Source organism: Salmo trutta, chromosome 11 (genome assembly GCF_901001165.1).
Source record: "Salmo trutta chromosome 11, fSalTru1.1, whole genome shotgun sequence".
In the NCBI taxonomy this organism is placed as follows: Eukaryota; Metazoa; Chordata; class Actinopteri; order Salmoniformes; family Salmonidae; genus Salmo; species Salmo trutta.
Window position 1 is genome coordinate 12412698 of NC_042967.1, and position 21736 is coordinate 12434433.

At 42.0% G+C, this 21736-nt stretch overlaps 1 protein-coding gene across 1 annotated transcript in view; it reads left to right on the top strand.

Annotated features, from left to right (window-relative positions):
• LOC115201998 (lipopolysaccharide-responsive and beige-like anchor protein) overlaps positions 1-21736 on the top strand; it is a 273164-nt gene that overhangs the window by 154419 nt on the left and 97009 nt on the right. Inside the window, exons 38-39 of the mRNA XM_029765858.1 lie at positions 13347-13471; positions 21013-21156. Coding sequence (XP_029621718.1) covers positions 13347-13471; positions 21013-21156 — 269 coding nt within the window. The remainder of the gene's footprint in view (positions 1-13346; positions 13472-21012; positions 21157-21736) is intronic.

The window sequence follows — 21736 nt, forward strand, 5'->3', positions numbered from 1 at the left end:
TGTGTCTCCTGAAGCACACTGATCTTACCTCCTCTCCCTCTCCTCTCCATCCTCTCCCTCTCCATCCTCTCCATCCCCCTCTCCCTCTCATCCCCCTCTCCCTCTCATCCCCCTCTCCCTCTCATCTCCCTCTCATCTCATCCTCCTCTCCCTCTCATCCTCCTCTCCATCCTCTCATCTCTCTCATCCTCCTCTCCCTATCACCCCCCTCTCCCTCTCCATCCTCTCATCTCTCTCACCCCCCTCTCCCTCTCCATCCTCTCATCTCTCTCATCCTCCTCTCCCTCTCCATCCTCATCTCTCTCATCCTCCTCTCCCTCTCCATCCTCCTCTCCCACTCATCCCCCTCTCCCTCTCCATCCTCCTCTCCCACTCATCCCCCTCTCCCTCTTGTCCCCCTCTCCTTCCTCCTCTCCCTCCCCCTCCCTCCTTATTCCTCCTCCTCTCCCTCCTTCTTATTCCCTCTTATTCTTCTTCCTCTCCCTCCTCGTATTCCTCCTCCTCTCCCTGCTCGTATTCCTCCTCCTCTCCCTCCTCTTATTCCTCCTCCTCTGCCTGCTCCTCATCTCCCTCTTATTCCTCATCTTCTTACGCCTCCTCTTCCTCCTCCTCTTCCTCGTCAGCTCTGTAATGAATCCCTGTTATACAGTGTGAATCCCCTCTCTTCCTTCCTCTCCAGAAAGACCTATTACATCCCACCGTCTACCGCCTCAGAGCTCAGCCTCCTCTATGTAGTGTGACAACTCTCCAGATTTATCCATTCCATATACCCTTAAGAAAGTGTATGGCCTTGGCCCAGCAAGGTCCTGATTAGAGGGCCCTGATCAATATCTCAATAAAAAGCCATTGGGGAAGTTTTTACGTTCTTTTTTTCCCCCTCTCCTTTCTCCCAGGATGCAATATCTGGGGAGTATCGATTGTTCAGGGTTCAGTAGTTAGTTAGTTATCTCCTTTGACTAACCCCATGGCGCTGTGCGTGTCACCCTCTCTCTTGGGTCTCGTGATAGATCGCTGCTCTCCCAGCCACTGTAATTACACTCAGGCCACAGCTGGTCATTTATTTCCACACTTTCACCATTTACCAAAAAATCGGCTTTTTATCTTTGGGATCCAGCGGCTTTGTTCTGCAGCGAAAGCAGAAAAGGGCACATGAAATACTGGCGTGATGTTACAGAGAATGGAGGGAGATGGAGGGGGAATCCATCCTTTACTCAGGGACCTTCAGTTTTATTCTTTCTCTGTTTTATTCTTTCTCTTTACTCTGATCTTCGTCTTTCTCTCGTTTTCTCGCTCCAGACCAGCGCCACCTATAGCAGAGCTGGTAATGGTGAGGGAGTCTAAAATGTTTGAAATAATGTAACTATTACATCATGTTTCTCCTACTTTCATTATTTGTATTTATTGAACCTTTATTTTTGATCAGGAAGTCATTAAGGCCAGCAGGGGCTCTTTAAAAATGTGTGAGTAGCGGCAGTATTCATGTAGTTGTTTTCCACCATATCAACCTAGTCCACTGACAAAGTATCCATCCACTACCGTGGTAACCACAGGGTGATCACCCAGCACCATCACCATCCTTCCCTCTGGGTCTCTCACACTCTCTCTCTCTCCCTCTCTCCCTCTCCTCCAAGCCCATGAAGTGCAGCGCTTGACATGATTAGGCTGCATGCACGCAGCCATTGTACCATAAGTGCTGTATAATGGGCATTGCTGTGTGATGGAGAGAGAGAAGGAGAGCCTCATGAATACACCAGACAGCTGTGCTAGATGAGCCTGTCACAGCCCAGCATCACACTAACGTATTGAGAGGAGGGCACGATGCACAACCCAGCATCACACTAACGCATTGAGAGGAGGGGACGACGCTAGATTAGAATACAGAGAGGGTAGGGGACATCACTGTGTCTTGTCTGTCACCCAGCCATGTCCGCCTCAAAACCCTGGGAAATAGATTAACTGGGAAATTATATTATAATAATCAGTGGCGACCCCTGTTTTGAGCCCCACATTTTTTGCAAAAAAGAAGTCTAAATCTAAGGGTAGAGCTCAAATTCATGCCTATTGGGTGCTGCCATAGTTACATTGAAGGGCCCATCCAAGAAGGCTCAAGGTCATTGGCCACAGATAAAATGATGTCAAATCACGTTATATCTACAGTAGCTTTGATTGGACTGATCATGTCAACATCATACTTTCAAAATCTTAGCCAGCCGTCATCGTCATGAATCAAGTCGACAATCTACTGGTAAATCCTTTTTAATCCTTGTCATATGAAGAGAAATAATGAAGAGAAATTATAGATAAAACGTATCGGTGCTCATCAGCCATTGGACATGAACATTACACAACAACTTGGAAATCGCAAATTCAACAATGAGTGGTTTGGAAGGAATCAGTGGCTAACTGCAAGCATTGCAAAGCAAACATTAGCCTGCTATTCAGTGGAGTGGCTGTGTGGTCCCAAGTCTAAGATTAAGGGTATCTTTTCCTAGTTTAAAATGATAAACATTTAACATTGGCCATGCTGTCAATGAAGCATGTTTTGTGCCGCACTTAAAACAACTGTTAACTCTGAATATTTTCAAGACAACTGGGAACTCGGGAAAAACTCTGAATTGTAAATCGGGAACTCGGGCCTCTTTCTAGAGCTATGACCTGAAGATCACTGACGTCATCATGATTCAACGTTTTTTTCCTGAGTTCCCAGTTGTCTTGAAAGCACCATAAATCCAGAGACTTTGATGACAAAATTTTCCCACGAAGGACCGCCACGCCACCTTCCTGTTAAAGTGAGCACAGCACAACAAGGTGAGTCCAAAAATGTATGCTGCTGCATAAATGATCTAATATGCCAGGGAGATATGTATACTGTAGCTAAGAAAGTAATACTAAGTGCATGTAGGCTGTTACTAGCCCATGTGCCTCACCCTAATAATTTGGTCTATTTTCACCTCTTAATTTCACCTACTGTTCTAACTTGGTGGTGCACATGTAGCCTATAGCCTGTTTTAGAGAAATGTAATCATCGAATATTGTAAGAGCTTTCATTGTCTGCTTATATGCCCCCTTTATTTATCCTACGGTTCTGACTTGGTGTATAGGGAGAACACTGTAAGAACGGCCCATATTCTGAATTCTGTCTCTGTACATTTCAAAAGTGCTGAACAAATAGTTATATTGACTGTCTGTCCTAGCTTGCTCATTTAATGTGCAATTAATATATTGTTTAGTATTGTGTAGTGGCTTTGCTGGCATGCATCCCACTTTTCTTTGTTGCCTCACCAAGATTTACATGCTAAAATCGCCACTGATGATGATAATAATCATTTTATGAAATGTTTATTTTTTTGTTAGAAAATGTGCTTTCACTCCAGCAGTCCTTTCCGATAAATTTGTGTCGAGCTATAAATGATCCTGTCTTGACTTGATGTTGTAAATGGGAACTTTAAGATTGACGGACCCCGAACCCCCCCAAGCATTTCCCAATCCCAGACGACCTTGGGCCTTTGCTCAGTCTTCTATGTGGTCGTGGTTTTGTTCAGAGCCATTCTGTGCCAGTTTAGATTTGTCAGGACGTTCAAGTTCAGCCCTGAAGGGTAGAGGTCATCTGATTATGAGGATACCTCCGGTAATGGCTGAATTATGCAATTCTGCTCCAGTGGATATGGATGCCTTCATTACCTACCAGCAGTGACAGACGTGTGCATGTTGTCAAAACTAAAAAAATATGATGCTTTATCGAAAAACACAGACTATACCAGTTTGGTGACCGCATATAACATTTTTTGTTGTGTTTTTGAAGGTAACATTGGTGTTTTAATATGGTTTGTTTGACTTTGGACATATTGTTGTGGGTAATAAAGATTTATTGTGAATTCTAAATAGATTTGTACATAATATAGTCGGTGGCATAAGAATATTTTCTCTTTGTAAAATAGAACAATACACTTCTTTTGAAACATATTTCAACAGGTAAAAAAAAACACCGGGTGGTTTCCTAACAAACAAACAAACATTTTGGTTAATATTTTCCCCCTCTCTTTACACCCAGCCCTCTCCTAAATCTCCACACCTCCCCTGGAGGAAGAATATAATTAGGGTGTAATTTCCAGACCCTTTGTCGCAGAATTTACACTGAGCTTAATTGCTGCTAATTGGGGAGTGCGCGATACTGAGCCCATCGGTAATTAGGACCGTATTTCCATTTTTCATTTTGAGCATTTGTGTGTGTGTTTTCGTGCGTGTTGTTGCACTGTGTCTGCAGCCTCATGCATGGCAACCCCATGGGAGTGCTTTGATCTTAGCGACCCCAGTGATGTTATGGAGAGGCAATAATATTATATTTCTCTCTCTCTTTCTCTCTCTCTCTTGTTTTCGTTTTTGTTCTGTGCTCATGAGGAATTAGAGTAGTAATTACATGGAGGAGTGGTATATGTGTGGAGGATATCCACATGCTTATTGTTGTCAGGTGCCGTGAACTTAGTCATGTGATCTGAAAGACCTGCAGCTTGAAGGTCCTCACTGTTAATTACTCAGGTGTTAATGATGTGGTCAAATGACATGGTACCTATATGTAGCATTTGTAAAAACACTTATCCTTGTTTTATGTTTTTGCGTAACATTTTTGTTTTGATATAGATTCTAGGTTTTGATCAAGACTGTTTGGCATATTCATCACTGTTTTATTTCTAATACCTTTCCATTCCCGTATCCAATCAGGGATTGATCAACGGTAGCAGGAAATTCAAATTAAGATTCAAAATAAGCAAATGAAATGGTCTGATCCTGTCATAAACAAAAAAGAACGAGGGAAATCCCATCATGATGAAAGTCGTTTAGGAGTATAGATGGAGACGATAGCCTCCTCTGTGACCCTGAAGCTACCTTTGTCAAACACATAAACAACATTACAGCAACATTAGGAAGGCTGAATTAACATACACTGCTATGGAAATGGTCTGTGTAGTACACCTCATTTGACTAGGAAGGACATGCGTTAATGCACGGGTACCGTAGAACCTCACTTACGGCTTAAGGCGAGCTTAAATCATGGCCATTTCCATAGCAAGGCGTTTGACCCCTCTCGTTTTAATTTGGAGGTGTCGCTGTGACTAGCTCCCACCGCTGACACCGTTTGACAAAGAGGAAGTGGTTCTCTGGCGCCACAGTCATATGTATGACAAATCCTCAACCTATCCCCTCAGATTCTTATAAACTCATGGTTTATGCAAATTAAAAGAAATGATCTCGGCGATAGAGGCAACGTTTGAGCAATTTGAGGGGCTGCCAATGGGCCCCTTTGCATTAATGAGAAAAAAAAGCAAAGGGAGAAATCACACCTCCTCTGCGTATATGTAATCTCACTGACTGTACCCGAAATGAATCCCTTCTGAAGTTATAAATGACTGTTTGTCCTTCAGCAAAGTGCTCTGTGTGATGTATGGAATACATGTTGCTGCTCTAGGTCCTGTTTCTAATGATAAAGGTCATATAGGATCATTTGCATAATCTCTAGCCTCAAATGATCCCCCTTCCCACACAGTAATATTAATACTCACTCACTCACTCACACATTATTCACCAAAGTTAATTTCAGAGGGTGCAAATTATCTAGCCTGGCAATCCTTGATGTTTCACTGTTTTTAATATCGTCCCCCCCAAAAAAAGAAATTGCAAAGGCAACACAAAAAGCATTTAAGAGCTGGGGAAGTGCTTGGGTGACGCATCCTGCTCCTGTTTGGCGGGGTCTGATTGGGTGACGGATCCTGCTCCTGTTTGGCGGGGTCTGATTGGATCTTGATGGATGACTATCGTTTGTCGTTGTCAGGAAAAGAACAATTTGGGCATTGAAATAAGAGTGCTATCAAAGTTTCAGTGGCTTCCAGAGAGAATCTATTACCATGTTTTAACTGCCAGTGTTTGAGGTTTGAGAGGGGGAGATAAGTGATATTGGCTCTCATACACAACGCCTTAAATTCCCATTTATTTATTTGTCATTAATTAATTAATTGAGGTTAATGTCTTTGTCCTCTGTACTTCCATAGATAGCGTTTCAAAGTCAATGTATTTTCTCTGTTTTTGAGTGTACATTATTTGATCAAATAAGAATAAATCAACTAATCACAAACTGTTAGTGCACATGAATGTCAAACTTAAATCAATGTAATTGCATGCCATGGTGTATTGATTGATTTAAGTGCTTAAATAGTATTCATTATATGTGAGTAGTGGCATTTTAGTCATTAACTGTCATTTCTTTGTCATTTATAAACATAAGTCAATAACTGCATGCTTATTCAGTATAATACAAGTTCATGAATGTGTCATTTATTAAAGGCCCATTGTAGTCAAAAACGTGATTTTCCTATGCCAATAACAGGAAAATCTGCCAATAACAGCAGGTTTTCAGTTTCCCACTCAGACCACTCCCAGAGAGTCCTAGCAAACTTCTTGATAAATTACTCTTTGCTAAGAAGCTATTTTTTTTATTTTTTTACCATTTTAATTTAAAACAATCACAGTTAGGTACTTCATTGTTACCCAGAAATGATTTGGTATTGAGATAAAAACGGCTGCATTGAACCTTGGTAACAAACATTTAAAGCTATCAGTATTATAAACGCTTGTATTTCTTCTATGGTGGGCCTCCATAAAATACATATTTGAAGGACTAATGTTTTTTGATGTTTTTTAAATAAGACACAGGCCTACGGTAAATGCATGTAGAAACTGTGCATACTGAATAAGAAATTGGACAGCAGGAATGGCATATTTCCCATGGTTCCAGGCCTCTTTTCTTCGACCTACCCGGCAGACATAGCAATGCACTTGTGTTCAGTACTAGGCCATACTAGATACCCAGCCTCTTAGCTAGATGTCTCTGTGTGTAGTTTACTCCCTGTTTACCCTGTGTTGTCCTCTGTGGCGATACACAGGAAGTCCTGGCTAGTGGACAGGCTACTGTTAGAGAACGTAGTCGTCTGTTCGTCCTCCACTCCCCCACTCCTTCCAAAGCTCTATGCGATTCATTAATCCTGGACTTCAAGCCAGCCCTCACTGAGCTGCCGATCACTGAACACTTGGCTACAATTAAACTATTTGTTTATTATGTCACCCTCCCTATGCCAAGTCCAATTGGACCGTGTTCTGTTTTGATGCAAACAGACAATTTAGTTGGCTTTAAAGTTTTAAAGGTTGTGTAAAACCTCTTTCCACAGTCTGTTAATGCTATGGTGTTTTAATTTATTGCACATAGCGATCTTTTTTATGATTGCACCCATGTATTCATTAGTGGAAGCAACACAGACACACACACACACACACAAGGAGAGAGGCTGAGATCATCTTCTAATGTTGGTAAAAAACAATTATATTTTATTACCTCACATAAATGTCTTATTGGCCCGCTTTCTCATCAGTTGTCAATGTGGTCTACATTAAACAGCATTTAGAGGATCCAGCACTCTGCGAAGTGCTCCTTAACTCTCTCACACACACACACACACACACACACACACACACACACACACACACACACACACACACACACACACACACACACAGTGCCTATAGAAAGCATTCACCCCCCTTGACTTTTTCCACATTTTGTTGTGTTACAGCCTGAATAAATATATATTTTACAAGTTTCGCTTGTTCTTTTTTTAAATGTATTTATTTTTTATATACAAACGAATGAAAAGTTGAAATGTCTCGACTCAATAATTATTCAACCCCATTGTTATGGCAAGCCTAAATAAGTTCAGGAGTAAAAATGTGTTTAACATGTTGCATGGACTGTTAAATAGTGTTTAACATCATTTTAAAATGACTACATTATCTCTGTACGCCACCCATACAATATCTGTAAGGTCCTTCAGTCGATCAGTGAATTTCAAACACAGATTCAACCACAAAGACCAGGGAGGTTTTCCAATGTCTCGCAAAGAAGGACACCTATTGGTAGATGGGTAGAAATAAAAATAACAAAGCAGACATTGATTATCCCCCTGTAGCATGGTGAAGTTATTAATGACCTTGTGGATGGTGTATCAATACACCCAGTCACTACACAGATACAGGTGTCCTTCCTAACTCAGTTGCAGGAGAGGAAAGAAAACGATTTGAGATTTCAACCTGAGGCCAAAATGTGACTTTAAAACCGTTACCGAGTTGGCTGTGATAGAACACAACATTGTAGTTACTCCACAATACTAACCTAAATGACAGAGTGAAAAGAAGGAAGCCTGTACAGAATACAAATATTCCATAACATGCATCCTGTTTGCAACAAGGCACTAAAGTAATACTGCAAAAAATGTGGCAAAGAAATGTACTTTATGTCCTGAATACAACGTATTATGTTTGGGTCAAATCCAACACATCACTGAGTAACACTTCATATTTTCAAGCATGGGGGTGGTTGCATCATGTTATGGGTATGCTTGTTATCGACAAGGACGAAGGAGATTTTCAGGATAAAAAACGGAATAGAGCTAAGCACAGGCAACTCCTAGAGGAAAACCTGTTTGTCTGCTTTCTAACAGACACTGGGAGACAATTCACCTTTCAGCAGGACAATAACCTAAAACACAAGGCCAAATATACACTGGAGTTGTTTACCAAGATGACATTGAATGTTCCGGATTGGCCTAGTTACAGTTTTTACTTAAATTGGCTTGAAAATCTATGGAAAGATTTGAAAATGGTTGTCTAGCAATGATCAACAACGAACTTGACAGAGCTTGAAGAGTTTTCAAAATAATAACGAGTAAATATTGCACAATCCAGGGGTGCAAAGCTCTTAGAGACGTACCCAGAAAGACTCACGACTGTAATCACTGCCAAAGGTGATTCTAACAGGCAATGACTGAGGTGTGAATACTTATTTAAATGAGATATTTCTGTATATCAATGTCAAAAATCATGTTTTCATTTTGTCAGTATGGGGTATTCTGTGTAGACGGGTTAAAATTATTTTTTCATCCATTTTGAATTCAGGATGTAACACAACAAAATGTGAAATTTCAGGAGAGTATTAATACTGAAGGCACTGTACACACACACACACACACACACACACACACACACACTTGCATGCATACACACACACACTCCGTCTAAGACAACAGACTTTCCCCAGTAGGCTCTAATGAGCGAGGCCTTTATGAGTAAACAAATTACTAATTACACAAGTGGTTTGTGTAAAAGGCCGCGGTGCTGGCCTTTTGTCATTTTAATTGTTGTCATCTTGAAGAATGGGTGCTGCCGTTATTCTGCCAGCGCAGCCCGTCACATGATGGACGAGCTGTGAATTATTTATCATCTTTGTAGAAACTCTCTCAGCGTACACATGCACGGCGCGTGCCACATCGTTTTTCCCGCTGTGATACAGCGGCGTTCTCCGTGGGGGATTGATTGGCGATGGAGATGGCACGGTACTGGGGTGGACGGCGGGCCGGCCGCCCATCCAAGACCCTTCATTAGGAACCTGGTTGCCATTCACGACACGGCAAGTGGTGGAGATCGTTCCATAACACTGCGACTAATTACTCCCCACTACCGAATACGTCCTCCCACTGATGGATGTGGAGGAAACCTCCTTGTAAGAGGATGAAGTATGTATGTGTGTGTGTGTGTGTGTGAGAGAGAGAGAGAGAGAGAGAGAGAGAGAGAGACTGGCTTGATAATCATTTTCCTAGATGAATGCTGTGTGAGGCAGGATGATGAAGTGGTAATTAGCGTAGGGAGACTATCACACAGCAACAAGGCCTGGGCCCTTTGTGACGGGAGGGAAATCAGGTCCTGCACATTCTGTCTGCTGGATGGAGACACACAGTCCAATGTCTTCTAGCACACACACATACACGCACAGGCATAACACACACACACAGGCATAACACACACACACAGGTATAACACACACTTGTGGTCTCAAATGTATTCATGAAGTAGGTATGCTAGCGGGTAAGAGCGTTGGGCCTGTAACCGAAAGGGGGCTGGTTCGAATCCCCGAGGCGTCTCGGAGGAAAACTCTGTCGACGTGCCCTTGAGCAAGGCACTTAACCCTATTTGCGCCTGTAAGTCGCTCTGGATAAGTGCATCTCCTAAATGACTCGAATGTAAATGTATTCCCTCTTTTCCAGTCTTGTGTATCCTCACACCCACGTTCACACTAAAGCCCTCAACAAACAGGAGCATTATTATATTGTGGGACCTTGTTTAGTTTCTGCCCTGTGTTTCTGTTTCATTTCCTCTGAACACCAGAGAGACACGTCCTCTCCACCTACTACTCCATCCCTCCTCCTTCCCTTCCTCTCTTCCACCGTTTCCTCATCACGTCTTCAAGCTCCTTAGTAGCGAAATACATTTTTAATGAGAGATCCTTGACATCTTCGCTTATGTGCTTTAGAATGTTTGCCTGTAAAATATTGAATAGTTGAGCTGTCTGCTATTCCCCCATGCATCTCTTATAAACTGCCTCGGCTTTACACAACCACGGGAGCTGAAGACAGTTTCTTTCTCTATTTCTCTCCAGAAAAGACCAGAGGCTGAGAGAGAGAGATAAAAAGAGAGCGAGGGCGATAGAGGAGGAAAGGGAACGACAGAGAGATATGAAGATAAAGAGAGAAACAGAGAGAGTGTGAGAGAGAAGGAAAGAAAGCGAATGAAAAATAAATCCTTCTTTCAGATAAATCAAGTAATTCATGGCTTTCATATAAGGTCTTAAAGCACCTGGCTCGAAATTGTATTTATTTTCTTGTGTAAAGCCCCTCCCCTTTTAGAGGCCCCGTGTAATCATTGGTGTTGGCCTGAAGCTTTGTGGGGAGCCTCGGGCTCCTGACTGGAGCAGCTACAGCAGCAGTCAAGACCAGATCAAACAAACTAGCTCCAATACACACACACACACACACACACACACACACACACACACACACATGGACGTACAGACACACAAGTACACTCACACATGCGTAATAGTGATGGGGGAGGGGATCAATAGTTACATATCGAGATATTATTTTTGATGATTATTTTGACAGTATCACAATATTATTGGTGCACTAGTTGGCTGTACCTGCTCCAAAACTCCAGGATTTTTCCCTCATAGCTTGTTCTCCATCTTCTTTTTAAAATAGGGAGCCAAGATGTTTTCAGCACTTCTATTTCCATGACTGATCAAGACTCGTGTTCTCATTGCTCTCTCTTGTCTCTCTGCAGCAGACATATGGTGAGCAATATGTTTGGTACATCAAATCGCAATAAAACCACGATATACAATTGTAATACATATCAGATTGGCACCTAAGTATCGTGATAATGTCATATGGTGAGGTCCCTGGAAATTCCCAGCCCTAATGCATAACCATGTGCACACACACACACACAAACACACACACACAGGGATCTGGTTCTCCCTCGTACCTCCACTGACACTGATACACACATCTCACTCCACCTCGCCAAGGTCTGATGTCAACACTCATTTGGTGTTCAAGCTGTAAATGTGTTTGACAATATGTTCGTGTTGTGCTATTGTTTCCTCTTTTCCCTACAGCGTTTCCTCTTCCCCTCACCGTTCTCATGTGGATTACGTTCTCTTGCTATTTAGACTTTTTTTTTTACTCTGCGACCCCCTTCGTTTTTATAATGTACGTTGTTGGATTAACATACTGTATATGCAGACAGCCAGTGAAATATCAGGACATAAAAGAGCTGTCCGTGTAGAGGCTGCTTCTGGTGCTACCGTCCTGATTTATATAGCCAGGTGGAGTAGGCCCTGTTACACTAGAACACTTCTCCCGTAGCACCGTGGACGCACTGACTTACAGCGCAAAGTATTCAGAACCCTTGACTTTTTCCACACATTACAGCCTTATTCTAAAATTGATTAAATCGTTTTTTCCCCCCTCATCAATCTACAAGCAATACCCATAATGACAAAGCATAAACAGCTTTTTAGACATTTTTGCAAATGTATTACTACCAAAAAACAGAGACCTTATTTACATAAGTATTCAGACCGTTTGCTATGAGACTCAAAATTGTTGCGCAAGAATCCTTCTCCACCCTTCTGACGCTGCGCCGTGCGTTTCCAGAGTTCTATCTCACCATGCTTCTAGAAATCAATACGCTGAGCTGTTTAGAGGCTAAAGCCATACACCAACCCTAATGCAACCTTAAGAATGACCCAAATACACACCTGCACATGTCTTAGATCACTTGTTTTTCTCAGTGCTTTAATAGTAAATTGAGAATGTGAACCCAGCTCATAGGTGAAGGGAAGTGTCTGGCCTCTGTTCCCCCCTACTGAGTTAGAGAGATTATGTAGTGTTCTTCCCTTGTGTTGTCATTTCTAAATGCCCGAAAACATTCCCTCATAATACGCGCAATATGGAACACATTTGGCGTAATTTATTTTGACAAATTACCAGCTATTTCTTCTCGAGCAGTAAATTAGTTATTTAGATTAGGCTAGCTTTTTTCAATGAGGGTGGGTGGAAGAAAAACACCTCGCTAATGTTGGGAAGAAATGTATTTCCTCCTTATGCTGTGTTTGATGTGCCTAAAGAAAAGTAATTCATATTTTAAAATCTAATTTAAATGAGATCCCTTTTTGAGTTGTAATATTTTATTGCCTGTATGTACACAACACAATGCTGTGTGGTGGTTGTGACTCTTCATTAAAAGTTAACACTTTCCAAGTCCCTGAGATTGGGAATGTGTCCAAAATGGCACCCTATTCCCTATTTAGTGCACTACTTTTGACCAGGGCCCATAGGGAATAGGGTGCTATTTGGGACAGAACTTTAGTCTGAATGATTTACTACTGAACAGGCCTGGGTAAAGGAGGAGGTGCAAATTGGGAAGAAAAATGACAGAGGCCTGTGGACATTGATTAATATTGGTAATGCCATCCCCCTCTCCCGCTTCCCTGTTTTTGTAATGGCGTTTTGGGAGCAGCCCGGGCACTCGCCTGCTACCCGGGTAGAGAGGCTAGAGCCGAGGTGCCCTGCTGGGTCCCAAATGAGCCTGGAATGGGAGCACATCGGAGTGTAGGGAAACTGATCACTCTGTCAGCAGCTCATTCCACCATAATGTATTTAGTGCTCATTCTACGAGATAGAGAGAAAATATTGTTATTTTCAAGGTCAGGGTTTTTGGTAGTCTATCTACCGTGTTCTATTTGTTGTGTGATGGGGGGGGAAAAGAAGACACCCAGCATAGCAAAACAAGGCCGTCTTTATGCTGCTGCTGGCCTCGCTACTCTGCACTGTGACTGGGGCTATAGGCTACCACCACGCTGTTCTGTAATTGCTAACACATGTGCTACCTCTGTTCCCCTGCAGCCGTCCTCGGGAGTTCTGGCGCCTCGACTACTGGGAGGACGACCTGAGGCGGCGCCGGCGCTTCGTCAGGAACCCCTTCGGATCCACTCACTCAAAGGCCACGCTCAAAGCTGCAGCCGAACACGGTCAGTCAGCCCTCCTCGCTCAATACCCAGCGTCCTTTGCTCACACCCTCCGTGAGTGTCTGTGCCCGCCTGTGGCAGCAGGTCCACGGCAATAAAAATTAGCACTACAGTTGCCATAAGTGTTTTATTGTACCACAAGAAACAGGAAAAAGAAAAAGCACACCCTCATTTCAATTAAATAGTTCACACAGTTAACTGCCTAACTTGCCTCCCCATTAGTGTTAGCTATGTTAGTACGCAGGGTTCCAATAGGCCCTCACACACTCACATCCTGTCCCTTCCTGGATACTCAGAATTTCTCCCCTTTCAGTTTTTTAATGTCTGAGTTGGCATGAACCTTCAGTGGTAGCAATGTGAAATGTGTTTGTTTCCTTTTCTTTCCTCTTGCATGACAGTGGTACCTGGCATTAATGGTAAGTAATATGTCAAGCCTCCCTGACTCCTAAACACCAAGCCCTTTGGTTGGTCTTCTCCCCAATTTCCCATGATGCATTATCATTTGACTTGTTGATAGAAAGCAGCAGTTGGGATCTTCCGATCTTTCCATCTTCATTTTTCTCTTGAATATTTAATTTGACACCAAGTATAGCAGCAATTAAAATAATATGTGCTCGCAGATTTCAAGAGGGGAATGTTGATTTAGGCTAGGTAGGTAAGTATTGTAGCTGTACAACGATATGAATATAAATCACTTGAATCCCAGTCGGTATCCCACCTCAACTACCTTTTTGTTCCATGTTATTTTCCCTGCTTTAAATTCCCAATCATGGCCTCATGCACAACATTCCCACCATCTCAGGGGACGACTTGTACTTGATTTGATTAAAAAAAGAAGACTGAAGCTATAGTGCCAGAATCACAGGCGTTCAGTTTGATCAGCTCAGAGATGTCATTATGTTCATAAAGAGGGCCAGGTGAGGAGGACCAGCGGTGTTGATGCCCATTAACAAACCTGCCTCTTTATGATGTCATAAATCTTAAATTGGCTAAAGGTCACCAAACAAAGATACATTTACTTTCACGGGCATAATTAGGTATTTCTTTGAAGGTGAATATTATATGAGGGCTAATTAGTTTAGGTGAAATTAATCATTTTGGAAATATCAGGACTATTAATTACGCAGTACGTCTTGTTTGTGTGTGTTGCAGAGAGAAACCCAAACTAGCTTAGTTGCTCTTGACCAAGAGCTCAACAGTACCATATGGTAAAAGCAAGTCAACGATCGTGTTCTGTTTAATAGGAAACAGTGACGTCAATACCGTTGTATTACCTAGAAGACAGGTATCGATAAAACCAACCGTATTGATTACCTTTACCACCAGCACTGGAATTGGGTTTCAATTGATCCTTTCGTTTCCCTGTACTTGCTTTAAAAACAACAGGTGCAGATTATGTTTTTAAGGCGTTTATGTAAAGCGTTAAACCCCTATTTTCTGTTGAACTTCCTATGAGGACAACTAAACCAAAGTGATCCAACAGTTCAATAGTCACCGTCTCATTCTTAGCGATAACTAGGTTGGAGGAAACGTAGAAGCCATTAGGACACACGTTCTCTAGCGTTAGAGTAGGAGTGGCGTTTTCCCCGGAGTAGGCCCTAATCCCTAGTTTCTGCTAAAACGTTATCCTGCATATCTTGGATAATAACTAGGGAGCGACGTGTACTACTATTTTCACAGCACTAAGCCAAGCTGTGCTGGGCTGGCCTGGTTGCTGCCACCATGCTGGAATATACAACGTGAAAGGGAAATGTCCGAGCCAGCACAGTACGGTTCTGGTCGGCACAGTGTGAAGAACGGTTTTAGTTGTCTACCACATTCATTGGCCAAGTAGGAGCAGGAGTCCCCAGAGTAGACCCTAATCCCTAGTTTCTGCTAAGACACTAAATACCGTATTCCCAGTCACACCAGGGTTAGCGATCAGGGCCGTGCCTGTCTAGGCCTGTTGGTTTTTACCGGCTTAACCTATTGCACTCCACAATAACGGCCTGTTTCTGGCCCGATAATGTCTCCAATATGTCACAGGGATGGAGGTAGTCGCCCCCCCCCCCCCCCAAAGGTGACATCAGTCCTCTTGACAAACGGTCGCCGTGACAGAAGTCAATAAGAATGTGATCTAAAAGCAATAAGCGTCTGGCAATCTCAGCATCCTCGTGGGCCCGGCGGCGACCAGGGACGGGCGTAATGTCTGTGGTGTGGAGATGCGGGTGGAGGCTGGAGGGAACTGAGGACCACTGGTCCTTCTCTCTCTTACTCTGATACTCTCTCTGTTCCTCTCTCTCTCTTTCTCTCTCGCTCGCTCTCTCTAGGTTTTTCTCTTCTCTGATTTCTCTCTTTTCTCTTTGTGTGTCTCCCTAATTCTCTTTTTGCTTTTCTCTCGTTCTCGTTCCCTTCATCCCTTTCTGTTAGATCATTTCAAATGATCAGAGTTTATTTGGTCACGAGCACAGGATACAGCAGGTGTAAACAGTGATGCTTGCTGGCATGCTCTCCCTCAACGATGAATGTTGAATAGGAGCTAGACTGTTCCTGTATTTCAGTGCAACTGATTATGAAGGCATGTGGTCGTTGAAGCGTCAGTTGGTGTCTTGTAATTGTTCTCCCCTCTGCATCACTCTGTGACTTCCTGTTCTAGTAGGGGACATCATCAGTAAGTCAATATAAAACATGCTCTGGATATAGTCCTCAACATATGGAGGACATATTCTGCCATATAGGGTGTATTTTGCTTTAAAAGTCACTACTGTAGTAAAAATAGCCACCAGCCAGTCTTGGTAATACCTCTACAGAGTATTGTCCTGTTAGTTGCGTATGCACACACACACACACACGCTACCCTGCTGCATTTGGGGAAAGAACATATCATTAAAATATCTCTTTGACTTGAGGCCTGACTGCGGCGTCCATTTTCTCATGTAACCTTTGTTGTTTTCATCGACCCGACATTTGTAACGGAAGTGGAGCGCAAGGCGAGAGAGCAGTCGTGAGTTTTCAAACAGGGAACAGAGGTCATATCTGGCTGTAATTATTCTGATCCCATGAAACAGGGAAAATAGAGAGAGAGGAAACCCTCCTCTTTCCCCAATCAAAACATTTAGTGCACCATCACATCTGCATTTAACATTTATTTCCAGCTACTAGAGTGATGGCAACACTTTTCAAGTCATGAAAACACACTCAAGAACAGAAATTAGACATTTAACCGGTAAGAGAATAAAAAAAATAAAAAAAAACATTTTGGGATTTTAAAAAGTATTGTATTCCTGTCAACTTATTTAGCAAAAAAAGTGCATTGTTTGTTTAACAAAGTATAAGTAAACCTTTTCCTAAATGGCATCTTTTTTATGTAAGATATGTAGGAGGAAAACATTCCTGTATTTAGGCCATGGACAATCCTTAGATTCTATACAACTGTGATCATTCATACCCAGCCAAGAACCTTGAGGACCATTTCCACTCTGAGAGCCCCAGCCGGCTTGCAGACGCGTGGCGGTCAGGCTGGTTGGGTCGGTGAGGGGGCTAGTTATGTATTTATGGCTGGAAAGAGACATCCTTTCTGGGGATTGATTTGGTCCTGCCCTGGGTGAAGGCAGGGCTGTGGAGGGAGGCTGGAGGAGAGGTGGCTGGCAGAGTAAATACTTGAAGACTAATGTCTCTGTTCAGCAGATCAATACTCGCCTCATGACTCCAGCTCCTGGCCATGGTCTCGTTAAAAACACATTTGTTAATTCTGACAATTTAATTGCTCTTGACCAAGCATGCCTTGAGCTTTAGTAATGTAAGCATATGAATTAGCATTTTGAACCTCTGGCAATAGGGAAATGACCTGGGCCTCAACGTAGCATGTCTTTAGTATAGCGTGAACGTAGCATTTGAATTTTGAACCTCTGGCTAGAGAAACAATGGGGCCTGAAAGTGTAATGTAGACAGGTTTTATTCACGTTTGTGCCCCCTGTTCCATCTCAATGAATGGTTTGGGTGACATGACCTGATGGGTATTTTGTATGTGGCATACCGGCTTATTTCAGAAATGTTTCAGTGTTGTCGCTTGTTATATGTTGTAAAATGTGTATGTGTTTTGTTCAGAATTATTTGTCAAGGATTTATAATCCAACCACAAAACGCCAGACATTCACACTCACTGAGACTTCATATTTAAGCATTAAGGCCTGAGGGGGTGTGGTATATGGCCATTATACCACGGTTAAGGGCTGTTCGTAAGCGCAACGCAGAGTGCCTGGATACAGACTTTAGCCGTGGTATATTGACCTTATACCACAACCCCCGAGGTGCCTTACTGCTATTATAAACTGGTTACCAACGTAATTAGAACAGTAAAAATAAATGTTTTATCATACCCGTGGTATACGTTCTGATATACCACAGCTGTCAGCCAATCAGCATTCAGGGCTCGAACCACCCAGTTTATAATTCTAAGTAACATAGACAACAGTTGACAGAGACTTTGCTTTAGCTGAAGGACATGTTTAAATGTGTTAGCCTGTGAATATTTTGCTAAGACAGCCTAATATCCAATGTTTTTTTAAATGAAATGTTTAGACTTTTCACTGCCTTTTAGTTTTTACTGTGCTTTGGTTGTTTGACTTTTAAGTTGAAATGGCCTTAAATGGATTTGAATTGTTTGATACACACTCCCACATTTGATCGTAAACACACACACATGCGTTCAGAACACTTCTCTGTACATATGTCATATATCAAAAATATACATCATATCAATTATGTTTTCAAGAATACTGTATTTTATCTTATGTCATTATGTAATATTGGGATACATGTATCAGAAGTATAATGTAGTTTTTATTTTCTTAACTTCTCCTGGCTGTTTATTTTGACTTACAAAGTAGTTTCGAAAGCAGCACAGTGTTTGTAGAATTTTATTTGCACACAATAGACAATCTAACATGACCAATTCTGATAATACTATTCACAACTAACAAGTAAATCATTCACAGCCTATCAGTAACATTTATTGGCAAACTAGTAAGTTGATATAGTAGTAGTCGCAGTAGTGTTTTCTTGTTAGTTGTAACACAACCCAAGACCCTTCTACATCCATATGCTAGTGTGTTGTGGTCTTCTCAGGGTGAGACTTAGTGAGCATGTTTATGGCAGAATATACAGAAGTTCAAATACACATGTCTGCCTTTTTCTTCTCACTCCTGTCAGTGAGAGAAAGTCGTCCCGGGCCCATCGGTCTGTCCAGTCAGTTCACTTGGATGGTGTGAATATACTATACTATTGTAGCATGTGGTATGTATTAGAGAGCTGGTAGTAATTTCAGTGCCGCTAACTAAAGAATCCTCCGGGGAGACTTAATTACAGGAAGACCAGTCTAAATATCATTGAGCTGCATATTTTCCATGACATGAGATTTCTCAGCTCTCTTAGACTCACGCTCTCTCTCACTCTGCTCTCTCTCACTCTGCTCTCTCTCACTCTGCTCTCTCTCACTCTGCTCACTCAGCTCTCTCTCTTTCTCTCTCAGCTCTCTCTCTTTCTCTCTCAGCTCTCTCTCTTTCTCTCTCAGCTCTCTCTCTTTCTCTCTCAGCTCTCTCTCTTTCTCTCTCAGCTCTCTCTCTTTCTCTCTCAGCTCTCTTTCGTTCTTTCTCTCTGCTCTCTCTCTGCTCTCTCTCTGCTCTCTCTCTGCTCTCTCTCTTCTCTCTCTCTCTCTTTTCTCTCTCTTTCTTCTCTCTCTTTCTTCTCTCTCTCTCTGTTCTCTCTGTTCTCTCTGCTCTCTCTCTCTCTGCTCTCTCTCTCTGCTCTCTCTCTCTCTGCTCTCTCTCTCTGCTCTCTCTCTCTCTGCTCTCTCTCTGCTCTCTCTCTCTCTCTGCTCTCTCTCTCTCTCTGCTCTCTCTCTCTCTCTGCTCTCTCTCTCTCTGCTCTCTCTCTCTCTGCTCTCTCTCTCTCTCTGCTCTCTCTCTCTCTCTGCTCTCTCTCTCTGCTCTCTCTCTCTCTCTGCTCTCTCTCTCTCTGCTCTCTCTCTCTGCTCTCTCTCAGCAGTTTGAGTCCATATATTATATTTTGTGATGTTGAGAATAATGCTAATTATCTTAGGGTCTAACCCCGTCAGGTGATGCTGCTCAGAGAGATTGGAGGGGCCACTGGGTCACTGTCCAGTGGTTTTGGAGTGGAGTGGAAAGAAACCATGTTGAGTGTAACACACACACTCTCTCTCTTTCTCTCTCTTTCTCTATCTTTCACACACACATTCTCTCACACACACACCAAGGGCCTGCATGATGAGGGTTCTGTAAATGTTTGCAGATTACTGTTTCTCTTAAATCCTTTTGGAACCTCATCATGTTAAGTTGAAATAAAAAGGGAAGGCAGTAAGCTTTGTTGTAATATCTTTGTCTCATGTTTCTGGATATTGGGTTTGACCAGACACATTTTTTGTTTTGATGACTTGTAAGGGCACAGCACAGGCAAATTGGGGTTTTAACAATGAATTTTATATTTTCTTATCAGTACATTTTATACTTTACATACAATGTTGTATATATGCATTAGAAATACACTGAAATACACGTTATTGCCTGGGTATCAATTAAATAAAACAGTTGGATTTGGACTATTCGTTTAGTGCCATTCAGGTAATGCAGTAAAGACAAGTCGATACAATGTCTCGTTTTGACATTGTAACCTCACTCCCACTGCCATGTGGGTACAGCTAGCCTGCGTTGGCACAACGCCATTGGAAAATAGCTTTATAAGATGAGAGTCCGATTAGTTAACGTTACCTTTCATGTTCACAATAACCCCGAAGGCTCCCAAGAGCCATTGCTGGTGTTCCAGCTGGGTTTATGGCTCTATGATAACTTGACAAATTTTACAAGAATATATGAAAATTGCATGAAGTTCCACTTAAAATGATTGCCAGTTTTCTATCATGGTTTTATAAACTCGTTTTGATGTTTACATCAGCTTGCAGCATCTTTATGTTGATGTTATTTTTCGCATGGAGTTTTTTCATTGTACTAAGAATCATATTAGCATTAGATCCGTGTTGCATCTGAATGTGCACTCGAGTTATAAACTATTGCTTTATATCATAATTATAGCATTATTACATTTTTATCAGACTTATTCATGCTATTTTGTCAAATCTTAAAATACTTTTGACCAATTTAATTTCGAATCCATTCTGGAATGCAATGCTAAACGTCAAGCCTAAATAATTACAGACATTTCTGGCTAAATAGACAACTCAACTCAATAAATATTGATATTGACATTTGAATATTCACTTTACTTTCGTAGTACGAATTATTGATCAATTAAATATGCTACAATATTAATAGGTTATATAGCCATGCATTTTCAGTGATCTTTTTAATATTACATCTGTCATACCTGTGATAGTTTACTATATAATTAAATATAGCCCAGAATAGCAGCGTATTTTTTGTCTATATATTTCAAACGTTTTTTGTTAGGATACTAACCTCTGTACAGAAAAGTCACTTGGTAAAAACACAATTACGTTTGGATGGCGGTTTAAAATACTTTTCTTCTTTCAGCTCCGGAGGAAGATGTCCTCAAAGGCAAACAGTCCATCAGAAGTCAGGCGCTGGGAAATCAGAACTCTGAGAGTGAGATATTATTGGATGGCGACGATGACACTCTATCATCCTTGGAGGAGAAGGAATTGGAGAACCTAACGGGTAACGAATGCAGCTCATCCGTTTTCATGTCCCAGCGCGCATCATCTAGAGGGGGCTGGGAACGCGCGTTGGTTGAATTCTCCCCCTCCCGACTTTAAAGCGTCTCCGTTGCTAACGCGTGCGGGTGCTGCTACGGGTACTTTGAGGCGCGCATGCAGGATAACGGGGCTCCCGAACGGTTAATAAGGGGGGATAACCTCCCCAGCGCCTCCCATTACCCCTGGAGTCTCATGATGCTTTGTGATGATCTGACTTTGGGGGAGGAGGAGATAATAACACACAAAAACATGTCCTATTGGCGCTTGTTTACAAGTTCACATATCTCAAAGCAAAGCGCATTTTTGTTTGTAATGAAATGATAGTACAGAAGTACCAACACGCTTGTGTAATATGATTCATAGTTAGCTTTTTTTTTTTTATCATTGAGAGGTTGAGAATAGGCCTATAATTGAAAAAGTGATCTGTGCGTTTTGTCTAAATGTTTTGGCCTCGAGGTTGATTTCTATTTTGGATCCTACCTCAGACTTCCTTTATGTTAAATGTTAAATGAAAACCGCAAATTTGTACTCATGACAAGTGC